The 19156-nt window shown below is 41.0% G+C and overlaps 1 protein-coding gene across 2 annotated transcripts in view; it reads left to right on the top strand.

The window, feature by feature from the left end:
* The window catches only part of STON1 (stonin 1), a 61166-nt gene that overhangs the window by 21588 nt on the left and 20422 nt on the right, over positions 1-19156 (top strand). Inside the window, exons 1-2 of one of the 2 annotated variants that reach the window (XM_065929305.1) lie at positions 14641-14773; positions 15742-17715. In XM_065929305.1, coding sequence (XP_065785377.1) covers positions 15789-17715 — 1927 coding nt within the window. In that variant the 5' untranslated portion in view covers positions 14641-14773; positions 15742-15788. Of the gene's footprint in view, positions 1-14640; positions 14774-15741; positions 17716-19156 lie in introns of those variants that run through there. The other variant, XM_065929304.1, reaches the window with a different exon arrangement.

The raw sequence follows: 19156 nt of genomic DNA, 5'->3' as shown, positions 1-19156 counted from the left end.
AATGCACAGTGAAGCCAAATAAAGTGAAACATTAGCATTTGGAGTGGAGAACGGTTTATTGAAACGAGAACAGGGTGGCTCATGCTCTAAAGGCCTGAACTCCCTGATGGGTTTCAGGAAAGCATTTTTAAATGCAAGGTGGGGGAAAGAAGCCATAAGATGTGTGATCAGCTCTTGTACAATTCTCTCTTTGGTGGATGGGGTGAAGATTAGGACAGTTTACAGGGGTTCACATTATCAGTCCTCAGGCTCTAGTAGGGGCTCTCTGGGAACTGTGTACTCATGGTCATCAAGTAGTTAATTTCTTCCATTTGGTAGGGGTTTTAGCATCTGTAAAACAACTCAGGAAATGTGTATCAGGTACAGTTATCTAGGTACTTCAGGGAGGAACTAGATTCTGTGACTGCCAGATGACTGATTTACTGTTTAAAATGTTACCAGTTCTCCTGGCCCAACTGCTACGTTCATCAGTACATATTCAGGTTTTCTCAATCATTAATTCTTGAACCAGTCTTTTGTGATTCTGGGGAGGTGTGGGAGAGGATAGCCTTTATACAGATAAGAGACAGAGAACACGGTGGGGTGGTCCGTTGTGAGGAGTCACCATAGGTTACATTAGGAGCAGGAGTCCATAGTAATAACAGCCTCTACTTATGTTTTTCCCCCATGCACCTGCCATTTTAGAGATGTTACTTTATTTAGTATGTGCAAGAACCCTGTCTTAGTTTGTTCCACCTGCCATAACAGAATACTATACAACTGGGTGGCACCAACGACAGAAAGGTATTTCCCACAGTTCCAGAGGTTGGAAGTCAAAGATCAAGGTGTCTGCAGGTTAGGTTTCATCTGAGGCTTCTCTCCTTGGCTTGTGGATGGTTACTGTCTCTCTGTGTCCTCATGTGACTTTTTCTTTGTGTCTTTGAATCTCTGGTGTCATGTATCCTAATTTTTCCTTTAAAAAAATCATTAAAAATTTTTGTTTACTTTTAGCTGTGCTGGATCTTCTTTGCTGTGCATGCGTTTTCTCTAGTTGCAGTGATCAGGGGTTACTCTGCAGTTGTGGTACATGGGCTTCTTGTTGCAGTGGCTTCTTTCATTTCAGAGCAGGGGCACTAGGTCATGTGGGTGCAGTAGTTGTGGCTCACAGGCTTGATTACCCCGAGGCATGCGGAATCTTCCTGGACCAGTGATCGAACCATGGCCCCTGCATTGCCAGGCAGTTTCCCAGCCATTGGATCACCTGGGTAGTCCAAGTCCTAATCTTTTCTTTAAAGGACACCATTCAGATTGCCCCAGGGTTTAACCCTAACTTTAACTTAGTCACCTTTGTAAAGGCCCCGTCTCCAAATACAGTCACATTTGGAGGTCCTGGGGGTTAGGAATGAATTTGGGGTGGATACAGTTTAGCCCCTAACAAACCCTAAAAGTTAACTATTATCCCTGTTTTAGACCTAGGGGAGCTGATGATCAATGTCACTGAGGCTGGAGGTCACACAGAAGTCAGTGGCAGGACTGGGATTTATAATCTCTCTTAACTACTAAGAGAGCTTCTTTCCCAACCAGATGACCAGGGACTCAGGTTTTAACCTGTGGTATGCAGGGTGCTTCTCCCAGGATCCAGCACTCAGAAGGCCCATTAACCTCTTAGCTGAATGAATGAGCAGGGGATGTGTAGGATGAGAATTTGTACCAGAATATTTGGCAGGTGCTCCCCAAAGCCCATCATCCAAGAATCAAGATCTTGCATCACTTTTGGCAAATGATGGTTCTTCGCTTCTTGTAAAGATGATTCCAGTCTGAATGCAGTGAGATGAGTGTGTGAGGAGGAATCACATTTGAAAGCATTAAATAGCCTTTCTGGGCGATTTAGCTCCTGCCTCCTTTCAAAACACTAAAAAAGCAATTACATGGTAATTAAGATAAATTACTTGACCAAGTTTCATAGCAAAGCAGTTGACTTTGGTTTTTCCACCACTAAATATTGAATTCCAGAGACAGATCCTCTTTGTAGCTCTTTAAACTTCCAGGACTTTCTGCTTATCTTCAGGAGGTCTGCTGAGCCTGCAGGGAAGAGGGGAATGAGGAGATTTGCATGTTTAAGATGTATGATCTGAGCCAGGCATCCTGCAGCTAACTTTAGCCCACGTCTTTTTCAGAACTCAGAATCCAAACCCCGTAGGGGCCATCTAATAACCATGGGGTCCCACACCCAGCCCTGCCCTGGTGGCCCCTATGAAGATAATATTCTTGCTCATAAGCCTGGCTCTTCCCACTGGGAGACCCACAGTCATATAAATACCAGAAGGCAGCCCTGAAAGCAGGCCTTGTTTGCAGGCCCTCAGAGGCTCGAAGGCTCACTTGTCTGCCGCCTCCCCATGGCCAGGGGTGGGCTGGATTTTTCCTAGAGTGGGAGGCCCTGGGCATTTTTGTGCTCCTGAGCCCAGGAGGTAGGTAGGGTATGAAGAGGCAGGCTGCCAGGAATCGGTCCACCAGGGAAGCAACACAGCCCCAGAGCTGCAGAAACCCAGGAACTGAGACGGGGAAGGTGGTCAGATAGCGCCCAGCCTCTGCCCAGGGGCCCCCACATTCATGCTTCCGTGGCTTCGGAACTGGCAGCCTGGCAGCCCCACCCTGTCACCCTGATCTAGTCACCAAATGCAGAGATTGTCTGTCTCTATTGTCCTGCCTCCTGCAGGTCTTCAAGGGACCCGTGAGGACACACCTTCTGCCTTTGGGGTCCCTGCACCTCCTGCTTTTTTGCCTTTTGGGTGCATCTTCTTTTTTCCTTCTATTTTCTTCTTCCTATAAGGTGACCCAGTCCTCAGCCTCGGGCACCCCGTGGCCTCTCCCTTTCTCTGCTGCGTTCAGCTCTCATCTATCCAAGAAAGACCCCCAATTCTACATGTCTGGTCCCCTGTTTTCTCTCCAGGTACTGTCCGGGTTTCTAGCTCCTTGCTAGGCGTTTCGTTTTGGATCTGCCTCAGACCTGACCAGTGTGTGCAGCTCGGCTCCCCTTCTGGCCTCCTGTGTCTCCACTTCTTGGTGTCAGACTTCCCCGTCCCCCTGTTTTCTGGGTCACGTTTGGTGTCCAAGTCCTGACTAGTCTTCTTTTAAAATATCCCTTTATCACCCTCTCTCCTATTCTTTTTTTTTCTTAGTTAGATCTGTATTTACTGAGCTAGGGGAATATCTGTTTTTTTTTTTTTTTTTTTTTACTGGACTGCACATCTTGTGGGGTCTTGGTTCCCAAACCAGGGATCAAACCTGGGCCTTGGACAGTAAAAGCACAGAGTCCTAACCGACTGCCAGGGAATTTCCCACAATATGCTACTAAGCAGATATTTTAAAAAGCAAGCATGTATAGTATGGTTTTAAAGCAAAACTTCCATATGTGTGTATATATGTGTGTTTATGTTTGTATGAACATGGAAGCAGTGTGGAAAGATATGTATTGTGCTTTTCACTGAATTGCAATAGTGGAATGAAAATAAATGGGAAAAGGATTACCTTTTCTTTATGCATTTTTGTATTGTTTTATTTTTTGAAATGAGTGTATATCACTGTTATTTATTTTTCTTTGCCATTATAGTTTATTAAAAGATATTGAATATAGTTCCCTGTGCTATACAATAGAACCTTGTTGTTTATTTTATATATGGTAGTTTGTGTCTACTACTCAGACTCCTAATTTATCCCTTTGTCCCCCATTCTCCCTTTGATAACTGTAAGTTTGTTTTCTATGTCTGTAAGTCTATTTCTGTTTTGTAAATAAATTCATTTGTGTCATTCTTTAGATTATACATATAAGTGATGTCATATGATATTTGTCTTTGTTTGACTTCACTTGGTATGATAGTGTCAAGGTCCATCCATATTGCTGCGAATGGCATATCATTTCTTTTTTTAGGCTGAGTAGTATTGCATTGTGTGTACGTACCATATCTTTATTTATCTGCCAGTGGATACTTAGGTTGCTTCAGTGTCTTGGCTGTTGTGAATCCCTCTCCCTTATCCTGATTCCTGCTCTGCTAGACAGTGTGATGTAGTAGAAAGAGCAGGAGATTTAGAGCCCAACACAGGGTTCAGTTCTGACAGCACTGTTTCCTAGTTGTGCCACCTCGGGCAGATCCCCGAACCGAAGCCCCCGATTCACTGTCCCTAAGGTAGACATATGTGGGAGAGTAGATACCCAGCTCACCACGCTCAGCTCACTGACCTCAGTACAGGGCAGGATTTCTCATCCTTGGTGCTGTTGATGCGTTGGGCTGGATAATTCTTTGCTTTGGGGCTGTCCTGTGCATTGGAGGACCTGCTGAGCAGTGTCTCCTCACTGCGTGACAGCAGCCCCTGCCCATCCCCTCGTTGTAAAGACCAAAGATGTCTTCAGACAATGCCGCACGTGCCTTGGAAAACTGAATCCCTCTGGTTTGAGAACCATTTGTACAGAGTGACTGAGTCTTGGGTTGTGGGTCCAGGTTTTTAGGTTTTAACCTTACAGCCACCATCCACATGTAGAAAGGGAACCAGCATGGATAATATTGAAAGACACAGATACATATTGCTGTGGTTTAATATTTTACAAATGGTATTTCCTGTCACATAGCTGAACTAAATGCCGCATGTGTTTGTGATTAAATATTATGGGCTGCAGAACATACATACTAGTAATATATTCAATACATGCAGTGAACACCTTTCCTGTGACTTAAGCTGATAGTGTAAATACTTTCATAGAAAATTCTTTTAAGAACAGAATTTCATTCTGTTAAATTCTTTCTTAAACACTTTTAAAGAGATTCTTCACAGATGCATTTTGCACCCTGGGCTGTCCCTGATTTTGGCTTTGTTTCTGGGATGTAAATCCCCAATGCTAAGAGGGTAACTAAATTTCAGACCTCCAGCCACACAAAACAAGAGGGAGACTGTTTTATTTCAAACACAGCTCCAGCCTGGTTCCATTATTGCAGTTGAGGAGTCAGGCATTGCAGAGAATGGAAGAATTCCTTATTTTGGGAGGCAGCCAATGAAACCACACAGAAATTGACATGAAGACATTCTTTCTCTTGATTATGCAGCATTGCTGTAGAGCAAAGACGTCACTGGCATAAAGGACTAGATTCAGCCCCCTGCAGAGGCGAGGGCACTGCTCAGGGCTCTGATGTGTTCATGGGGCTTGAGTAGGAGTCAGCCGGACAAGGACAGCTTGGGCGGCGCTGAGAGCAGGAGGCTGCTGCTAGGTGCTGGCGTCGCCTCCCTGAGCTCTGCTGGATAGATCCGTCTTCAGCATCAGTCCTCCCTGAGCACCTGGCAGAGACAGAAGCCAGACCCTAGAGGTAGTCCTAGAGGGTGGTGGTCTTCACAGATGACCCACTGACGTGGGGACAGAGGGTACCGCTGCATACCCCCTGGAATGCTGATTCAATAACCAAGTGCCCCTAATCTGATTTTGTTTGACCATCTGTGGTGAAAGGTACAACTTAGTATTTATGCTTGACTTTGATAGTTTCTGAAGAAAAGCAAAGGAAAACAGGCAAGAACAGCAGAAGCAGACCCTTGAGACTGGAGTGGTGGGGCTGGCATGAGAGGAGGGATGAATGCCGGGACTTAGTGTACCAAGATGGTCACCAGAGGAGGGGCTGGACCTCAGTGTATGTGTTGGGCAGCAAGTCTGAACAGTTTTCATCACCAAGAGTGAGATATCCAGTAGAGGCAGTCAAAAAGGGACCGGAAGTAGAGCAGAGTGAGTTGTGAAAGCGCTCTTAGATTTGACCTAAATTGCTCCTCAGCTGTTGTTGTTGAGAACAGCTGTCTCAGAGTTTGTCTTTCCCACAGCCTGATGTCCTGGGGCAGTCACTTGGGACTTTGTGGAGAAATAGGCTCTTCTCAGGTGAGAACAGCATCCTTAGGTCAGAGAGTTCCAGGCTCCAGGAAGTGGTGGCTCCTGACCTGGAACTTTCTCCTTAGTGACTTGGGGACACTGGCAAGTCCTTGGATCTCTGGGCTGGTGGATGCCATCAAGCGTGGACTTGGAATCAGACAGCCCCCGTCCCAGTTCAGGTCTGCCTCTTCCTGGCTGGGTGACTTTAGGCAAGTAGCTTAACCTCTCTTATTTTCCTTTTCTAAAAAAATGGTAATATTATATATATATATATATAATACATATATACATATGTAATTTTGTGGTGGTTTAGTTGCTAAGTCATGTGTGACTCTTCGTGACCCCTTGGACTCTAACCCGCCAGGCTCCTCTGTCCATGGAATTCTCCAGGCAAGAATACTGGAGTGGATTGCCATTTTCTTCTCCAGGGGATCTTCCTGACTCAGGGATTGAACCTGTGTCTCCTGCATCACAAGCAAATTCTTCACTACTGAGCCACCAGGGAAGTCCATATACATTTGTATTATATTATTATATCAACCCCTCATGGTGTTGCAAGGATTAAATGAGATTATTTACAGACAGTCCTTAGGAGACCATGAGCACTTGATAAGTGTTTTTGATGCCATTAATTAAACAGAATACCTCCCATTTCTGCCTAACTCTAAATTCAGTATTTCTTTGAACTGGAGAGGGCAGTGTAGAGATTTACTTTGTGGAAAACTGAGAAGACCATTTAAACTTATTCAATCAAAATTTTACTGAGCTACATATTTATGTCAGACATTTTCAGGCAATGTGGAAAATGCCCTAATGAATGAGATACAACTCCTCCTTCTAACTTTTTGACTTTTTCCTACAATAACTTGAAAATTTGTATCCCTAAATTCTTTTTGGTGAGACTGTTTTTCCATACCAGTGCTTCTTATTTATAAAGCTTATTGTAAATCATTTTCAATATTATTATTAATATTTAAGATGTTTCTGTTGGTGAAAGATTTACTTTTTAAAATAATTTAGAATACATTTATTACAATCTCCATAATACTTTTATAAGAATGTGTGATTTCTTTGTTTTTATTTTTTAAATTGAAGTGTTGTTGATTTACAATATTGTGTTAGCTTCAGGAGTATAGCACAGTAATGCAGTTACACATATGTATGTATATAGCTCTATATATTTTTGATTCTTTTCTATTATAGTTTTTTACAAGATACTGAATATAGTTCCCTGTGCTATACAGTAAATTTTTATTATCTATTTTAATATGTTGGTGTGCATCTGTTAATCCTATACTCCCAGTTTATCCCTCCCTCACCCTTTATAACTCTGAGTTTGTTTTCTGTGTCTGTGAGTCTGTTTCTGTTTTGTAAACAAGTTCATTTGTGTTACTTTTTAAGATATGCGATAGCATATAACATTTGTCTTTCTCCCGGTATAATTTCTTCAGTGGAAGAAGGGGGTTGGGTACAAGAATTGTGTGTAGATATAGCCTTTTTCATGTTTGTTGTGACCTGACCTTTTGCTGACCTAACACTTGGAATGGTGCTGGTAATTAATAATTTTAGGGCTTCCCTAGACATTTTGAGAGGTTGTTAAATGCTTCGTACAGCCAAGGGAATGTGCTAGGTTTCTGAATGCCAGCTGTCCCACGTGTTGAGGTGAGAGGTTGAAAACCACTGTCCAATCTACTACCTTGTTCCCAGTGTGAGTAAGCATGTGCATTGGCTTATAATTTGTTCTTAAGTTCACTGGACTCTGATGCTGCTTTGAAAATAAGCAGCTGAAAAGAATAGTCTTAATAGTTTCTTAATAGTCTTCAGAGGAAGCAAACATGCTCCCCTGGAACCCTTAAACCTCAGAGACTGACTTCTAGAAATTTTCACCACGATACATTTTCCTTTTCTATCTGTGCCTCGTTTGGAGTCTTGGTGTCTTACCCTGTTTGTGGAAGTTTGGTTGGACTGTCTTCTAGGAGTTTCAGGATAATCCAGATTGACTGAAAAACAGATCTCTGAAAGAGTTAGGGCATGTAGGGTGGGATGGAATTGAAGCTGAGGAGAAAGCCACGGAGTCAAACCAGGGGAATCTTTGCCTCAGGGGAAGGCAGCTGGGACTTGGGGCACAGAGTCCTGGGTTCCCAGCTCTCCACTACCCAGATCTTGACTTTGGAGAAGGCTGTTCACTGCTTTGGTCATCTTGGGATTGTTGTAAAGTTTAAATGAGATGGTGTACCATTTTTCTACTAGAAGGACAGGAAGGACTCAGTAGATATGTGGACATGGTGGGGAGGGGAGAGTGGGATGAATTGGGAGAGTACGATTGACATATATACATTACCATGTGTAAAACAGACAGCTAATGGGAAGCCCAGGGAGCTCAGCTTGGTGCTCCGTGGTGACCTAGGGCAGAGGGCGGGATAGGGCTGGACAGGAGGGAGACTCAGGAGGGAGGGGTATATGTATAGCTGATCCAGTATTTAGCTTTGTTGTGCAGCAGAACTAACAACTTTGTAAAGCAATCACTTTTTGTTGTTCAGTTGCTCAGTCATGTCCGACTCTTTGCGACCCCATGGACTGCAGCGTACCAGGCTTCCCTCTCTTTCACTGAGATGCTGAGATGTTGCCCTTAAAAGGGCTCTGGGGTGGTAGAACTTGGACCCTCTGGGAGGCATAGATTTAGATCCTGTTCCATTTGCAAGACAGGGAAAAAAAAATACTGAGGTTAAATAGGTGTTATTGCTTGAATACTTTTGTATTCCAGTGCCTTGAAGTAGATGGGGAGAAGTTGCAGATGATTAAAAGGAGATACATTCTAGATCTCTCGACTCTGAGCTGTCTCATCCCTCCCTGGGCCCTGGACAGCGCTGTGGACAAGATGTGGCCCCCTTTCCCTCCTGGGAGTGGGGATGGGTCAGGAGAGAAGGTAAGGGCTGGATGGAATTCAGTCTAGTTGTTGACTTTAGGAAAACTGCCTGGGGTGGAGAGCTAGAACTTTGAGACTAAAATAGAAAGATGAGGTCATACAGAGAGGAAAGGGGCAAAAGCAGGTAGGAAGGACTGATAAGGAAGAGTGTGGAGGGATACAGAAGAGGAGAAAGAGGAGCAGGTGGGAAGCAAACCTGTCCTGGACCACAGGGAGCCGGAGTCTTACCTCAGAGCGCATCTGAGTGCTGTCTTTGCAACAGGGACGAAAGCTTGGGTTCCTGTTGGGCTCAGTTCTGTTTGGTTGAATTAAACTTATATTATATTTGCTGTGTTCCTTCTTGTGGATGAGTCCTACATAGGGCAAAGAACACTTTCTGTAGATTTTGCCTTCAAGGTAGATTTTTTTGCAAGGTGTGCTTTTAAGAAGTTCAAGGGTCACTTAAAAAATAATGAGACTGATTTCTTTATTTAGCTTATGGAAGTCACTCCCCCCTCCACCCCCCATAATAAGCAAAAACTCTGATGAAACCAGTATCACTTTCAATTTGTGAAGCTCCCAATGGAAAATGGAAGAAGTGAAATGTTTGGTGTAGGTTAGAAATAGGATTCAGTCTGAAGCTGAGCTATTTTTTCTCTTGGTGTTAGCTTTTTATTTATTTCTCATAAACCCAACTAAAGCAAATATTTACCCAATCTCTCACCCTATGTGAAGAATTATTTTGGCTGGATTTCTTCGGAAGAACATGGGATGGGATGGATCAAGAAATATTGTTGCCGATTTCCCCGGTCTGAGCCTCCTGGCTGCATCCCATGGAAACACCGCTGTTCGTGCTTTGGAGGGAAAGTGCTTTATGCCCAAGGCCAGTGACAGTGAAATGCTCTCCAGAGAGAGCCAGCTGGCCGGGGCCGCTGCTCCACTGGGTGTTCTGTGCCCTCAAGAATGTGTAGATTTAGCGAATGACAGCACTGAGGGGGCCTGTCCCCAGTGGAGCCCCAGGCCCCTCCTCTCTTTGTGTTGGCTCTTTTCCAGGCTTGAATGATTGCATTGGTTGAGCCCTCATTATCCACAAGGAGAGATGAGGAAGCAGACTGGAAGGAGAAAAATGTGCCTTTCTCATGGGCTTTATTCCAACAGATTTTGAATTTTCATATCAGTAGATCTCGTGGAGTTTTATTTTCTGTCAGTTTGGAGGTTTGGTCAAAAATCCCAGTGGTAACACAACTTCTGCTTTAAAAAAAATTCAGTTGGATGTCAACCACCATAGAATTATTGTAGAGTTGGAAATGACCTCATCGATTATTCTTCTGTAATCACTGAATGTCTGGAGTGGCTTAACACATAGTTCGTGAGTGGCAGAGCAGCGACCAGCATTTGGGTACCCAGCCCCTAGTTCCATGCTGGGACCTGTATGCCTCTCTCCTCTGATACCATTAGAATACTTTCAATAATTTTTGCTCTACTAGATCAGAATGAGGTGACCCGTGTTCAAATTCTGATTCTTTCCAAGTTTAGGTATATACCCTAGAGAAATGATCACACCAAAGCTTCTACACAAATGTTCATAGCAGTATTATTTATAAAAGCCAAAAAATAGAAGCAAACCAAATGTCCCTCAACTGATAAGTGGATAAACAAAATGTGGGATATTCTTATGATGAACTATTACTCAGCTTCAAAAGGGAATGAGATTCTGATACATGCCATAACATGGATGAACTTTGAATGAAAACATTATGCTGAGTGAAAGAAGCCAGACATAAAAGGCCACATGCTGTAGATTCTATCTAGATGAAATGTCCAGACTAGGCAACTTCATAGGAAAAGAAAGTAGATTGCCAGGGCCTGGGGGAGGAGGAGAATGGGGAGTGATTGCTCATAGGTACAAAATTTATATTTAAATTTATAAGAATGCTCTGGAATTAGATGGTTGCACAACTCTGGATATCGCTGAATGAAACATCACTGAATCGTCATTTTACATATGTGAATTATATGTCAATAAGTCTATTATTTAAAGAAAAAAACTTAGTTCTATCTCTTACCAGTTGGGTGACTTCAGACAATGACTCTAAATCCAAGTAATCTCAACTATGAAATGGGAATAATGATATATACCTCCCAAGGTTGTTTTGATAAATGAGACTGTGAATTTGAAAGTGCTATAAACCATAAACCTTTGGAGCTGTCAGTAGGTTATAGTTCATTATAAATTGGGTTTTTATATTCTCCTGTATTTTCTACAGCACTGACAAGGTCTCACTACATAGTAGTCATTCAGATAAAGACTTTTTAAATTCAAAGGTGTTGCAGTTTTTAAAATCATAGTTAAAAACTTAACAAATTAACAGTTAAAATCTTTTATCAAAAATCTCAGTGTACAGTACAGTGTTGTTAACTATTGCACGTTGTTGTACAACAGATCTCTAGAACGTGTTCATCTTGAATGACTGAAATTCTGTACCCGTTGAGCAGAAACACCCCATTTCCTTTCCCTGGTGCTCCCGGTAACCCCCATTCTCCTTCCTATTACTAACTGAGATACCTCACATAAGTGGAATCATACAATGTTTGTATTTTTGTGATTGGCTTATTTCATTCAGCATTATATCCTTAAGGTTCATCCATGTTATAGCATGTGTCTGAATTTCCTTTCTTCTTAAGGCTGAATAATATTCCATTGAAAGTATATACCACACTTTTAAAATCCATTCATCAGATGATGGACATTTAGGTCATTTTCACCTCTGTCAGATTTTGGACATTTAGGTCATTTTCACCTCTATTGTGAATATGCTGTAATGAATGTGGGAGTGCATATGCCTGAGGCCCCCCTTTTTTTTTTTTTCCCCTTTTTCAATTCTTTTGAATAAATACACAGAAGTAAGATTGTTGGATCATATCATAGTTTTGTTTGTTTGTTTGTTTGAATTTTGAGAACTTCTGTTTTGCATTTTACAATCCACCAAAAATACACAGGGGTTCTAACTTCTCCACATCCTTGTCAACATTTGTTGTTTTTTTGTGTGTTTTGTGTGTGGGTTTTTGTCATCTGTTATTTTTCTTTGTTTTGGTAATAGCCATCCTGACAAGTGTAAAGTGATTTTATTGTGGCTTTGATTTCCCTCTCCCTGGTTATTAGTGATGTTGGGTACCTTTTATATCCCTGTTGTCCATTTATATATCATGTTTGAAGACGTATCTATTGAAGTATGTTGCCCATTTTTAAATTGGAGTACTAGTTTGTTTTTTGCTATCAAGTTGGAGGAGTTCCTTACATGTTTTGGATATTAAACTCCTCATCACATGTAAGATTGCAAATATTTTCTCCCATTCCATATATTAACCTTTTCACTCTGTTGATTTTTGTTTTGTTGTACAGAAGCTTTTTAGTTTGATGTGATCTCACTTGTCTGTTTTCACTTTTATTTTCTGTCCTTTTGGTGTCATACTCAAGAAATCATTACTGAGACCAATGTCATGAGGCTTTTTCCCTATATTTTCTCCCGGGAGTTTTATAATTTCAGGGTCTTGTGTTCAGGTCTTTAATTCGTTTTTAGTTGATTTCGTATATGGTGTAGGATAAGGGTCCAACAAGGAGCTTTCTTTTTGCTTGGACAAGGATCAATTCCTTTACTATGGATATACACTTTTCCCAACACAATTTGTTGAAGAGACAATTCTTTTCCCATTGTATCATCTTGGCACCCTTAAAGAGGATCATTTGACCATATATATGTATCAGTTTACTTGGGGGCTTTATATTCTATTCTGTTGATCTGTTGGTTTTTATAACAGTACCATACTGTTTTGATTACCAAAGCTTTGTATATGTTTTGATGTTACGAGGTGTGGAGCCTTCAACTTTGTTTTTCTTTCTCAAGATTGTTTTGGCTATTCAAAGGTCTTTTAGATTCCATACAAACTTTGTGATTGCTTTTTTTTTTTTTAATTTCTGTAAAAAGGTCATTGGGATTTTGCATTAAATCTGTAGGTCACTTGGGTGGTATGGACATCTTAACAATATTAAATCTTCCAATCTATGAACATGGGGTATCTTTCTATTTATTTGAATCTTTTTAGTTTCTTTCTGCAATGATGCTTTTATTTCAGTGTACAAGTCTTTTGCCTCTTGAGTTTAAGTTTATTCCTAAAGTTTTTTTTTTATACTGTTGTAAATGAAATTATTTTTATCAGTTTTATTTTTGGGTTGTTAATCGTTTGTGTATGGAAATACACATGTATTTTGCTTTTGTATGTATGTTGCTTTTGTATCCTGCAACTTTGCTGAATTCATTTATTCTAAATTTGTGTGTGTGAGTGTAATCTTTACAGTTTTCTACATGTAAGATCATAACATCTATAAACAGACACAGTGTATCTCTTTGCTTTCTGACTTGGATGCCTTTTATTTCTTTTTCTTGCCTGATTGCTCTGGTTAGGAGTTCTACTACTGTGTTGAATAGAAGTGGTAAGAGTGGACATTCTTGCCTTGTTTCTAACATTAGAGGAAAAACTTTTAGTTTTTTCCCATTGAATATATTAGTCATGGGCTCTTCATATGTGGCCTTTATTATGTTGAGGTAATTTCCTTCAACTCCTCGTTTATTAAGTGATTTCTTATTATGAAAAGATATTGAGTTTTATAAAATGCTTTTTCTGCATCTACTGAGATGATCATATGATATTCATTCTTTGTCCTATTAATATGGTATATTATATTGATTGATTTTCATTTATTGAACTATTCTTGCATCCCAGGGATAAATCCCACTTGACAATGGTGTATGATCCTTTTAATCTGCTATTTAATTTGGTTAGCTAGTATTTTGTTGAGGATTTTTTGGGCTTCTAGTTTTCTTGTAGTGTCTTTGGCTTTGGTATAAGAGTAATGCTGGCCTCATAAAGTGATTTTGGAAGTCTTCCCTCATCTTCAGTTTTTGGAAGAGTTTGAGAAGGGTTGCTGCTAATTCTTTAAATGGTAGATATCTTAAGTGAAGCTGTCTGTGTCTGAGCTTTACTTTTGGGGGGAGGTTTTGACTACTGTTTCAATTCCTTACTAATTATAGGCTGTTCATATTATCTATTTCTTTATGATTCAGTCTTAGTAGATGAATATTTCTAGGAACTTACCCGTTTCTTCTAGGTTATCCAATTTGTTGGAATGTAATTGTTCATAGTAGCAGTCCCTTATAGGGACTTCCCAGGTGGCACAGTAGTAAAGAATCTGCCTACCAGTACAGGAGATGCAAGACCCCCAGCTTCAGTCCCTGGGTCGGGAAGATCTCCTGGAGTAGGAAATGGCAACCCACTTCAGTATTCTTGCCTGGAAAATTGCATGGACAGAGGAGCCTGGTGGGCTGCAGTCCATGGGATTGCAGAGTGGGACACGACTGAGCACACACACACACAGTCCCTTATAATAATTTTTTATTTCTGTGATGTCTCCTCTTTGATTGATTAACTATTTAAAAACAATTATTTTTGTGTTGGAGTATAGTTGCTTAACAATGTTGTGTTTGTTTCAGGTATATAGCAAAGTAGTTCAGTTATATGTACGTCTGTTCTTTTTCCTCTTTGATTTCTGATTTGATTATTTTCTCTTTTTCTCTCAGTCTAGTTAAAAGTTTGTCAGTGTTGATTTTTTAAAAAAAATCAGCACTTGGTTCATTGATTTTTAAAAATCTTTTGTTCCCTGTTTCATTTATTTCTGCTCTAACATGTATTCTTTCCTTTCTTCTGCTAACTTTGGGCTTAGTTTGTTTTCTTCTCCAGTTTCTTGAGATATAACTTGTTATTTATTTGAGATTTTTCTTCTTTTTAATCCCTGGAGAAGGGAATGGCTACCCATTCCAGGGCTCTTGCCTGGAGAATTCCATGGACAGAGGAGCCTGGTGGAGTGCAGTTCATGGGGTCATGAGGCGTCAGACAAAACTGAACAACTATTACGTTCACTTTTCTTTTTTAATGTAAGTGTTTATCATTGTAAACTGCCCTCTTAGTACTGCTTTTCTGCATCCCATAAGTTTTGGTATGTTGTATTTTCATTTTCGTTGTCTTATGATATTTTCTAATTTCCTTTTCAGTTTCTTCTTTGACTCCTTGATTGTTCAAAGTGTATCGCTTAATTTCTACTTGCTTGTGAATTTTCCAGTTTTTTTTTTTCCCAGTTTCATTCTGTCGTGATTGGAAAAGATTCTTGATATGGTTTCAGTCTTTTTAAATTCGTTGAGACTTTTTTTTTGTAAACTAACTGATCTATCCTGAAGAATGTCATGTGTGTGCTTGAGAAGAATGTGTATTCTGATGCTATTATGTGGAATGTTTTGTATATATCTGACAGGTTCATTTGGTCTACAGTGTTGTTCAAGTCCTCTATTTCTTTATTGATCTTCTATCTGGTGGTTCTATCCATTATTGAAATTGAAGTATTGAAATCTATTACTATTATTGTGCTGCTTTCTTTTTCTCCCTTCAGTTTTTTAATGTTTGCTTCATATATTTGGGTGCTTTGATGTTGGGTTTATATGTACTTGTAATATCTTCCTAGTGAGCTGACCTTGTTTTCATTATATAATGCCCTTTTTTGTCTTTTGTGACAGTTTTTTACCTAACGTCTATTTTGTCCTATTAGTATGGCTACGCCTGCCCTCTTTTGGTTTCTATTTTCATAGAGTATCTTTTTCCGTCTTTTCACTTTCATCCGGTGTATTTTTTAAATCTAAAGTGGGTCTCTTATAAACAATGTGCATTTAGATCTTGATTTTTTTTAATCCATTCAGCCATCAAACTGTTACAGTTTCAAGCATTTCTTTAAACTCAGTTAATCTATAAATCTGGATATTTTAAAATTCAAGTATTTCTCAGAATGAAGACTTCTAGTAACTTGAATTTTTTCCCCCTCATTTTATATTATTTTCTCTCTCTCCTTTAACAGAGACAACATATCTGATTCATTGACAAGACCACAATCTGATCCCAAAGATGTGTTCCACGAACCCAGGCAACTGGGTCACATTTGATGATGACCCCACTTTTCAGTCTTCTCAAAAGTCAAAGAATTTCCCTCTGGAGAATCAAGGCATTTGTCGGCCAAATGGACTTAAACTGAACCTTTCTGGCCCTAAGGAGTTTCCCAGTGGATCTTCCTCTGCCAGCAGCACCCCTCTCTCCTCTCCCATCATAGACTTTTACTTCAGTCCAGGACCTCCAAGTAACTCTCCTCTTTCTACACCTACCAAAGACTTCCCAGGTTTTCCCGGCATCCCCAAAGCAGGGGCTCATGTGCTTTATCCTATTCCAGAATCATCTTCAAACAGTCTACTTGTAACAGCAACAGGCTCTTCCTCATTGGCTACTAAGCCAACCTGTTTCTCCCAAGCTCCCTTACCCAGTGACCACTCATGTATACATCCAGCCTCCAAAGTGGGTCTTGCAGATGAAATGAGCCCTCACCAGGCTGAAGGGTTCCAAAGTGATACTCCCCAATTTCAGTATTTTCGGGAGGACTGTGCCTTTTCAAGTCCATTTTGGAAAGATGAAGGCAGTGCTTCCCAGCTCACCTTCGACCCTCCAGGAAGCAGAAAGATCTTCCCATCAAGAGACAGAGAGGTGCCTGTGGATCAAAAAGGCTTAAATCAGTGTTCATTCAACTACATCTGTGAGAAGCTTGAATATCTCCAATCAGCTGAGAACCAAGACTCATTTGGAAATTTGTCTATGCAGTGTCTGTATGCTGAAGACGCTGCCTCTTCCTTTGTCCCCCACATGCTGTTCAGGAGTCAGCCGAAAGCCGGATGGTCTTTCATGATGAGAATTCCAGAGAAGAAGAACATGATGTCTTCCCGTCAGTGGGGGCCAATTTTTCTAAAAGTCTTACCTGGAGGAATTTTGCAGATGTATTATGAGAAGGGGTTAGAAAAACCATTTAAAGAGTTACAGCTCGATCCGTACTGCAGGCTTTCTGAACCGAAAGTTGAGAACTTTAATGTGGCAGGAAAAATCCATACTGTGAAGATTGAACATGTGTCTTACACAGAAAAAAGGAAATACCATTCTAAGACGGAAGTAGTTCACGAACCAGATGTAGAACAAATGCTGAAGTTGGGGTCCACAGAGTACCATGACTTCCTCGACTTTCTGACCACTGTGGAGGAGGAGCTGATAAAGCTGCCGGCTGTTTCAAAACCAAAGAAGAGCTATGAGGAACAAGAAATTTCCCTGGAAATTGTGGACAACTTTTGGGGTAAAATCACTAAAGAAGAAGGAAAACTGGTTGAAAGCACTGTGATAACTCAAATCTCTTGCCTCTGCTTTGTGAATGGCAACACTGAATGCTTTTTAACCTTGAATGACCATGAGCTACAGAAGCGAAATGAACGCTATTTTGAGAAAGATCCAGAAAAGAAGGGGATTGATATTCTTGACTGTCATTTTCATAAGTGTGTGAAAGCACAAGAATTTGAGCAATCAAGAATCATTAAGTTTGTACCTCTGGATGCCTGCAGGTTTGAACTGATGCGTTTCAAAACTTCATACAGCGGGGAAGATCTTCCCTTTTCCCTGAAGTCGGTAGTGGTTGTCCAGGGGGCGTATGTGGAGCTTCAGGCCTTCGTCAACATGGCCCATCCCATGTCGGTCCAGAGACCATCCCAAGCCGGTTCCTTGAGGTCCTGTGACAACATAATGATACACTTTCCTGTCCCGTCTCAGTGGATCAAGGCCCTCTGGACCATGAACCTCCAGAGGCAGAAGTCCCTGAAAGCCAAAATGAACCGCCGGGCATGTCTGGGGAGTTTACACGAACTTGAATCTGAACCTGTCATACAGGTCACGGTGGGGTCCGCAAAATATGAGAGTGCCTACCGGGCTGTGGTATGGAAGATAGACCGGCTTCCTGATAAAAATTCAAGTAAATATTCAACATGCTAAGCTGGTTTTCATATGAAATCTCTTAAATGTTTTCACCCTCCTGCTCGGATTGAAACCAGACTGAGGCAGTTGATAACGTCAGTCAGCTAAGGCCATGCTTATTACATCAGTGGGTGGGAGATGGAATATTTAGTCAAACAACTGACTTATTTTGTCCCTTTATATCTATTTCTACCAGATAAGTTTAACTGAATTTTTTTTTTTTAAAATAGCATAAGAACTACCATCCAAAGCTAGGATTTTATTATGGATAGTGATTCTGAGGGAAATTTCTAGTTGGACCTCTTCACATCAACCTCATATATTAAAATTATTGTTCATATAGCTTAGATTCCTACTTAACCTTTTAAGATCTGTCATCCTTGAATATATCTGAACCTTTTATATTCTCAGCCAGTACCAAGACTTCCTCCTTACTTCAGGTGATAGCTAAGTTGGTAAAGAATCCGCTTGCAAAGCAGGAGACCCCGGTTCAATTCCTGGGTCGGGAAGATCCACTGGAGAAGGATAGGCTAACCCACTCCAGCTTTCTTTGGCTTCCCTTGTGGTTCAGCTGGTAAAGAATCCGCCTGCAATGTGGGAGACCTGGGTGTGATCCCTGGGTTGGGAATATCCCTTGGAGAAGGGAAAGGTTACCAACTCTAGTATTCTGGCCAGGAGAATTCCATGGACTGACTATACAGTCCATGGGGTCGTAGAGAGTTGACACGACTGAGCGATGTTCACTTTTACCTTGAAATAAGACTGCCTTTTATCTTTACCCAAGTTAATTTCCTGTGCTGAATTGACCAATTTGACCATCTTGACAAGTTGTTTTAATTTTAATTAAGCATTGAAACAGTTACTTTTTTTATTTTGCAAAGAAAACAGTGAATCTAGAAGTTTAGAAATTTGAACAGACAGTTCTAGCATTGCGTTTATTTTAAAGTAGTAGGTTAGTGGGGGCTTCCCAGGTGGCACTAGTGAAGAACCCACCTGCCAGTGCAGGAGACATAAGAGATCTGGGTTCGATCTCTGGGTTGGGAAGATCCCCTGGAGGAGGGCATGGCAACTCACTCCAGTATTCTTGCCTGGAGAATCTCTTAGACAGAGGAGCATGGCCAGCTACAATCCATAGGGTCGCATGGAGTCAGATATGACTGAAGCGACTTGGCATGCAGGCACAGTAAGTTAGTGTGGGTGTAGCATCATAAAGCAAAAAAGCAAAATTTGAAATTAGGGCTGCTCCCTGTTTTAGTTCAATTATTTCTAGCAGAACACTGGGCTTTGGAGCTGAGTTGGGGGCAGGTTTGGAGCATTTGAGTTGATGCATTCATCATTTAGGCAAACCTTTATTGAGCACTTTTTGTATTCCAAGTGTCACATCAGGTCCTGGGGCTCAAGAGAAGTAAGATTGTTTCCTGCTTTCAACTAGCTCTCAG

The sequence above is a fragment of the Muntiacus reevesi genome, chromosome 3, assembly GCF_963930625.1.
Source record: "Muntiacus reevesi chromosome 3, mMunRee1.1, whole genome shotgun sequence".
Lineage (NCBI taxonomy): Eukaryota > Metazoa > Chordata > Mammalia > Artiodactyla > Cervidae > Muntiacus > Muntiacus reevesi.
This window is presented reverse-complemented; position numbering and strand designations above follow the sequence as displayed.